An 8,481-nucleotide genomic window follows, 5' to 3' on the forward strand; every position below is an offset into this window, starting at 1 on the left:
AATGAAAATTTTCTTACCCGGAGCATAGCGCATACCTAATAACTAGTTTTAATTTGCGTAACTTGACCCTACTAAAATCTAAACAATCTATACTTAAGTTATACATAGAATAATCATTAGTTTAGACCTTAATTGAAACATCAAGCGTTCATTTTTCTTAAAAATATGTTCTTTTGTCATTAACTCGCAAGACTGCATATATCAAAACTGAAGAAAAACCTCAGACACTATGGAACTAAAAATTAAAAGAGTATTTATCATTATTTATTCATCAATAATAAATAAAGGGCTAAAAGACTCAAGAGAAGAAGGAAGCCTTTGGACCAGTCCCTCTTCTTCAGCTCACTCACTCTAGTCTCCTCTTCTTTCTCTCTCTATATCTCTCTCTAACTCTGAAATAGAGGAAGCAGTGTTATCAGAGCAAGTTTAATGTCCACCCACCCTCTTCTGAAATCTGAACTAACCCACTTCATACTCTCTCTCTTCTCTCTTCTCTCTTTCTCTCTCTAAACTACACTCATTTCTTTCCTCTCATTATAGTAGGTGTGAACAGTATCTAGTTTGTTCATCTTTCAAACACAACAACAACAACCAAAAGTAATAACTTAAAACCAACAGAAATTAATACAAGACATTTTTCATTTAATTTCATATCTCTTCTTCTCAAATTCTGTTATTTCAGATCTGTTTACTAAATTAAATCTTCTTTTGGGTTATCCTACAAATTCAATATGAGCAAAGAAGAATTCTTGAAGATTCAGGTTCTTTTTTTTATTCATTTTTTCTAATTTGTATATATTCTGATAACGTAAGCATATTGCCATTGTAATTTATATTTATATTTATATATATTTTTGGGTGTGCAGACTTGTGTTCTTAAAGTGAATATACATTGTGATGGATGTAAGCAGAAAGTGAAGAAAATCTTGCAAAAAATTGAAGGTATCTTCCCTTCTATTCACTTGATAAATTCTATTCTTTTTACTGTTCATCTTATAACGTAACTCTTATAGTATTTTGCACTTTATTTTATTTATTCTTTTCTTGGTTCTCAATTCACTAATTACCCATAATTAATCTTACTCTAAATTGATTATTTATTCCATGTTTGGAGATAATTGAAGTTGGTATATATGAAGTAATTTGAAATATTTGATATTGGACATGAAACAGGGGTGTATAAGTTAAGCATAGATGCAGAGCAAGGAAAAGTAACAGTTTCAGGAAACGTAGACCCATCTGCTTTGATTAAGAAACTGAATAAAGCGGGTAAACATGCAGAACTTTGGGGTGCCCAAAAACCAAACAACCACCAAAACAACCCACAGTTGAAAAACAATGATAATGGGAAACAAAATCAGAATCAAAATCAAAATCAAAATCAAAATCAAAACCCCGGGAAAAACCAAAGTCAGAAAGGTGGAGGTGGTGGAGGTGGGGGTGCGCAGCAAAATCAGCCGAAAGGCGGAGGAGGTGGAGGTGGTGGAGGAGGAGCCATACAACCGACACCGCAACAGCTGCAGCATTTGCAGCAATTGCAGCAGCAGATGAAAGGGATGCAGATGGGAGATCTGAAAATGGGGCAGCAATTTCAGGGGATGAAGATGCCTTTTAAAGATAATCAACCACAGCAAGTGGGTCAGGGTGGTGGAGGGAAAGCAGTGAAGTTCAATGTGCCACCACATGATGATGAATTGGATGATGATTTTGATGATGATGATTATGATGATGATGATGAGTTTGATGATGATGACTATGATGATGATGATGAGTTTGAAGATGTTGGTAAGATGAAGCCGCCACCTCTGAATTTGGGTGGGGGTGGGGGTGCGCCGAATATGATGATGAATGGTGGAGGTGGTGGACCTGGTGGTGCAATGATGACACCTCAGCTGATGAATGCGATAGCTCAGGCGAAGGCTAGTGGTGGGGGTATGAATCCTCAGTTGATGAATGCTATTGCTCAAGCCAAGGCTGCTAATGCTGGGGGTAATAATGGTGGTGGTGGTAATAACAACGGTAAAAAAGGCGGGGTGGGGGTGGGGGTGGGGAGGAGGTGCCGGAGGAAATATTCCAGTTCAGGTGAATGGAGGTAAAAAGGGAGGAGGAAATGGAGGAGGAAATAATAATCCAAATCAAGGGGGTGGAGGTGGAGGTGGTGGTGGAGGGGGTAAAAATGGTGGTGGTAAACAAGGTGGTGGGCCCGTGCCAGGTGATAGTAAAAATGGTGGAAATAATGGCAAAAATGGTAATAATGGGCAACATCATGGTGCTGGTGGCGGTGGTGCTGGTGGCGGAGGAGGAGGAGGTGGTGGTGGTGGTGGTGGTGGTGGGAACATGATGATGATGAATGGTGGGGGAAAGAAAGGTGGGATGAATAATGGAGGATTACCACCTAATCATCATCCTGCCATGGGAGGTAATGCAATGAATAACAATCCAAATGGAGGAGGGTTCAATCATGGTATGGGGGGCATGCCTGCTCATCATGTGGGTGGTGCCCCCAACATGGGTCAAATGCCACCCATGGCCCAAATGGCCAACATGCAAATGGGCCCTATGGGTTCGATCCCGGCCGTTCAAGGTCTTCCAGCTGGCACTGCCACATCTACGGCAGCACCCGAATACTTCCATGGGGGCCCACCGCCGGAAATGATGGGCCCCAATCCTAATAACCCATACCATCAACAGATGATGGCCCAAATGATGATGAACCAACAACGGGCCAACGGGAATGAGCGGTTTCAGCCTATGATGTACAGTCGACCACCAGCGCCGATGCATTATATGCCTCCTTATCCTCCACCGGCGGACCCTTATACCCACTATTTCAGTGATGAAAACACCTCTTCAAGTTGCAATGTAATGTGATATACTATTTGGCTAACATTTGAGGTGTTTTGTTTGGTCATGATCTCGGTGAACAAGGGTAGTTCTTCTCAAAGGCATCAAAGATATCACTATAAATGATGCTAAAAAACAAAAACGAAAAAAGCGACCGTTGTTTTAGCTAAATTTTCCTTAATTTAAACTTGTTAATTTTACTCTGTTATTTAGTCCTAAGTTTTATTTTCAGGATTTCAATTATCATAGAGACGGGTACGTTATATATTATAGATATAATTTATATAAAAGCAAACAAGTTTGTAGTGGAGGATATGATAATGTAAACTTGTAGGAGAGGTATGAGAAGGGACAAGTCACTCGTTCACCGAGATGTTTATATGTGTTTATAATGTTTCAAGAAAAAAAAACATATTAATAAAAAAAAAAAGAGAATGGGAGTAAATAAATTCCCTTCTCTTCCCCTCTTTTTCTCTTCCATTATTATTTTGTTGTATAGATTTGTTAACGTTTAGCTCATTTTGTATGCTTATCTTTTTGCACCAATGCTGAGCTTGCACTTTGCTTTAACTCGTTGTGAATGGTCCATGTGAGATATCCTTTTCATAATGATATCGAGGATTTCACTATCGACGCAAATTCTTCTACTATTCAACATCATAGTGAGTGAGTGGCTTGTCCATCAAAAAATTAAAAAAAGAATCATGTTGGCTTAATGTGGGTAGGGTCTCAATCCATAAGTTGCGCTTAAAGTGGATTATTGGCCCCATTTCCCACTACTTTCTTTTAGCTAAAGTGTTTTAGGTAGAAATCAAAGCCAATCAATCTATTCAAAAAGTGTGTTTAAGCCTAGCTAGATACTATTTCACAAGTATTTTAATCTAAGCTTCCTGGCTCTCACCCTCTCACGGGATCATACTTCTATAATATTTTCACTCTATAGATTAGAGCCCGGGTTAAGGCTAAGCATAGTCATTCACATCATAGACACAGTTTCTACACAAGTTACCCCCAGGTGGCCATTGGGCTGGGTGGCTCAAGCCAATCTGCATTTCGGGTCACTTGATTGGGTTAAGGCCGATCTCAACCTGGACACAACCTAATCCACCAACCTGTTCGAGCTATACCACGCCGATAGAAGTCCAAAGAAAATTTGCCAATTTTTTACCCATCTAGTGTGGCATGTGTCTAGACTTGCAACTAGAGGTGGTTATTGGACAGGGTATCCTAATGGTTAAAGGGTTAGGGTCAATTTAACAGGGCTTTTATTGGACAGGGTCATTATTGGACAGGGTCATTATTGGATAGGGCCATTATAGGGTCAACAAAAAAACCCAATAATTTTAAAAAATAAAATAAGTTTTGTAAAAAATAATTACATATTCGGATTCGCATTCATTTATACTTACTTTTGGCTCTTTTTGTTTCTTGTTTTTCTTGCTCGTTTACCGACCCGCCCATTATCGGCCCGCTATAAGCCCTCTACCCATTTGGCCCGACCCGCTACCGACCCTTTATGAGGCGACCCTCTTATGACCCGACCCGCTTCCGACCCGCACTGACCCTGACCCGACCCGTCCAATAACCAGGTCTACTTGCAACCTATCCTACCTACATAACTTTGTGTGTGATCTTGTGTCTAATTTTCATAACTCAGCACACTCATTGGTCACTATTTAGGGGATTATGATTCTCGACCAGGACATGTACACATGAGAATAGTACATTGTGATATATTGATGAATTTACGCTATGTTTAATTGACCTTATTTATAATGATATGAACTTATCTAATCTAATTTTTTTATGAACTTATCTGATCTAAGTTTTTATGATCTAATCTGAACTTGTCTGCTCTAATATGAACTTGTCTGCTCTAATCTGAACTTATCTTTTTATAAAACATATTATTACTAGTATTATTATTACTTTGTATTTTATTACTTGTATTACTAATACTATTATTTTATTACTATGCACAACTTTTAATAATAATAATAACAATAACAATAATTGTATAGAAGTTACCAATAACCACCCGACATGGTGTGCCTCGTTGGAATACCAACATGCTAAGCAATAAAGGTGAAAACATGTCAGGCTGCCAAGATCCCAACATGGTGTGAATAGATCATTAATAAGACATGTACAACACCTTGACATGACCGCCAACAACCTCTTGGCATGATGGCCGCCATTTTCAGTAGATGTTGATTGTCATCGTAGCATGACAACACTTTGGCATGACGGTCGACAACCTATTGGCATGATGGCCGCCATGTTCAACAAATGTCGATTGTCATCGTAGCACGGAAATACCTTGGCATGATTGCCGACAACCTCTTGGCATGATGGCCACCATGTTCAGTAGATGTCGACTGTCATCGTAGCACGACAACACCTTAGCATGATGGCCGACAACCCCTTGGCATGATGGCCGCCATGTTTAGTGATAGGTGTCGACGATCATAAATGATATGTAGATCAATCTAATAAGCATGTCATAGTTGGTGCCGACAAGTAAGACCTTGCTGGCATAGGCACGTGGATACGCATATATCGTACATGTGTAAAGACGAGATCGTACAACAAGGAATCGACCTACATGGGCAACAAATATACCTGCCCGCAATGTTCTCAAGGTACTCACTTTCCTACCCACTTTTACCTTGACTACACTTAATCTTGTCGACCTTGTCTGACTTATGCATCTGAGTGGTTTTTCTCGGCAACCCCCGATGTCAGTCATCTTTGTTACTTGCGCAGACACTCGATAACTAATTCTCAGGTTCAAGATTAAAAGATGGACTGGCGGGAAGTTTGACATTGCTTTTTTTTTTTTTAAAAAAAATAGTGGTAAGAAGGTTACCATAGCCAATTCGGTTGTTATGAGTAATGCAATGGGTCAAATGAGTTATCATTAGAGAAGGGAAGTTGATCTTGATAAGGTAGTACATAAGGGACAAGTCCATAAGATTGGCTTGGTTCTTTTAGAGGTACGAGCAAAATAAAGCGCCAAATAAGATGGAATAGAAATTTGTGAAAAGGTGAAAGGTATTTTTGGTCAAGAGAAAAATCAGTAGACTTTTCACCAAAGTACAACAAGACTTTATCATTAGAAATTCCATTAATGTTCAATTGAACCTTCCCCTTATTATAAGCCTTGTACCTAGGGCTGGCAATGAGTTGAGACAGCTCGCGAGCTACTCGAACTCGACTTGGTCAAAGCTCGGTCAAAGCTCGAGCTCGAACTCGAACTCGACTCGACAAGATATGATAACGGGTCGAGTCGAGCAACTCAATACTCGACTCAAGAAGCTCGTGAGATACTTTCTCTCTCTCTCTCTATATATATATATATACTTTTTTATTTTTTAAAGAAATTTTAACTTTTTTTTTCTATAAAATACTTGTACTTTTCTTCAAAAAAAAACATGAAAAAAAAGTATATAAAATGACCAAAAGGCAAAGTAAAGAATTTCTCCTATAAAAAATAGAATTATATCAAAGGATGAGATTTTAAGAAACCCAACAATCTAATCTTCACCGTCCATTGTAAAAAAAGAGTGAAAGAGTAAAAAACAAGACACAAATTAAACTCAGCCAGTTAGCCCTAACACACCTCCCTCTTGCACGCCTCTGTCTTCTTTCTCCAATCTCCCTTCTCTCTCCAATCTCCATCGACATTCATTTAATCATCTCCACGCTGAAGGAGGGAGTTCAGGCGACTGTGGCAGCTTCAACTCACCACGCTCCCGAACACCACGACAACGACAAGCGATAGGAATTCCCTCACACCACCACCACCTCACCTCGGCGCCCATTCTTAGGTAACTCGACGCTAGCTTCTCTTTTTGTGTTGTTGTTTTAGATATATTGAATTGTGGAATCAGAATGGCATGTTCGTGAATTAGAATGTTTGAATGGAATTTAATAAGGGATGCTGTGGAATTAGAATGTTTGTGAATTATGAGTTTTCAAGTTCAGTTCCGCTAATTACACTAATTCAATTCTTAAGTTCAGTTTCTAAGTTCAGTTTGCGATTTTAGTTTCTATTTTCAGTTTGCAATTTTAGTTTGTGAATTCAGTTTACGATTTTAGTTTGGTTCTTATTGATGCAAGTGTGTATTCAGAAGGTATAGATGGACTGCCTGTTATTATTGCTAATGCTGGTGTGAATGCCATTCTTTGTCAGTTTATAAGTTTAGTTTGCATGTTCAGTTTATAAGTTTAGTTTGCATGTTCAGTTTATAAGTTTAGTTTGCAAGTTCAGTTTATAAGTTTCGTTTGCATGTTCAGTTTGTTGGAAGTTGGAATGCATATAGGTAGCTGGAAGTGGGAACTGAATTTGAGTCCGAGTTCGATCTTGAAAATTTGAAACTCGCGAGTTTTCGAGTCGAGTCGAGTTTAGCTATGAGTTTTCGAGTTCAAGTCGAGTTTAGTCAAACTCGAGCTCGACTCACATCATTGCCAACCTTACTTGTACCTATCAGATTGAACATTAAACAAATTACCTAGGTTTTTTTCTGTTAAATTTCACCAATTTCCCATTAACAACACTCATACACATGCCATCAGAATTTTCAAATTTTGAACATAACTCACCCATTTCAGCCTCAAACAGACCCTCATCAGAACACAAAATTTTAGACCATTTTTGAAATTCAACAAAATCAAGATTCACTCCATTTTACTTTCTTGCACCATGCAAGATCAACACATAATCCTATCATGTATTTTGAAGATTTTGATTTCTTACCCCTTTTTATCAGCATATTAATGATCTTTTCTTGCTCTGTTTCTTCCTCACTGGCTGCTTCTTTCTTTGGAGAAATTTCTTCATTTTCGGATGATTGCTCAAGAGAATTGTCGGTTTCTTCATTGGAATTTGAAGATTAATTGTTGCTCTCTTCATATTCAACCAAAGGTGAAGATTTTTTAGCATGAAAATTTGATGGGGTTTGGTTTCTTCGGAAGTTTTGCGTTTTGGAGCCATTGATGAAGCTTGGAGAAGGGCGAAGAAGATAAGTAGTTTTGAGAGTTGATGGTTTGGGTGAAAAGTAAGACTTGCCGTGTAAAGAGAGATGATATGACAGAGTTTTTATGTAGGGGTAGATTTATGGGTTTTAAGAGATGATTAGTGAAGGCTTTTCACTTTCCTCTTAATCCATTGTATTTTAACTTTGGCTTTGAACTTAGACTGATGTGATGCATTGCATTGTTTTAGAGATAGATATTTTCGTGGAGAATTAATGAAGGAAAAGAAGGAATGAAAAATAAAGAATAAAAAATAAAATTAGGAAAATAAGAGTGGGAGAGAAAATATTCACAAGGGAAAAGAAAATAAAAAAATAAAATAAAAGTGAACTCATGCAATTTCCATGTACAAGCTTTATTTACACAAATTTCATCAAGTGTTGCTCAATATCTATTGTGTGGACAATAAGGGGAGTATTATGAAGACTAATGTGATCCTTTACAATGACTGTGTAATGTATGAATAAATTAAGAAAATATTGTTGGCCACTTAGTGTAATCTTGTAACTAAGGGTTTTATTTGAAGTAGCATAGTTAATGAATTCTAATCATCCCTAACTCTAAGCAAATTTTCTCAAACTTTTCTCTAGGAAGTGATTT

General features: G+C 38.0%; 1 protein-coding gene and 1 long non-coding RNA gene across 3 annotated transcripts; both read left to right on the plus strand.

The window, feature by feature from the left end:
- Window positions 1-252: 252 nt before the first annotated feature.
- LOC104906789 (heavy metal-associated isoprenylated plant protein 33) lies at window positions 253-3,324 on the plus strand. Its single transcript, XM_010695603.4, is given in 4 exon segments — window positions 253-761; window positions 867-942; window positions 1,174-2,030; window positions 2,032-3,324. Coding segments are annotated over 4 exon segments (1,803 nt in total). The 5' UTR covers window positions 253-731; the 3' UTR covers window positions 2,872-3,324.
- Window positions 3,325-6,169: 2,845 nt separating this feature from the next.
- LOC104906790 (uncharacterized) lies at window positions 6,170-8,076 on the plus strand. 2 transcript variants are annotated; one of them, XR_791942.4, is made up of 2 exons: window positions 6,170-6,674; window positions 7,144-8,076. It is a non-coding gene; the product is annotated as an uncharacterized LOC104906790 (long non-coding RNA). The 2 variants fall into 2 exon arrangements; XR_008968783.1 differs by having other exon boundaries at window positions 7,676-8,076.
- The last annotated feature ends 405 nt before the right edge of the window (window positions 8,077-8,481 follow it).

Source organism: Beta vulgaris, chromosome 3 (assembly GCF_026745355.1).
Source record: "Beta vulgaris subsp. vulgaris cultivar EL10 chromosome 3, EL10.2, whole genome shotgun sequence".
NCBI lineage: Eukaryota > Viridiplantae > Streptophyta > Magnoliopsida > Caryophyllales > Amaranthaceae > Beta > Beta vulgaris.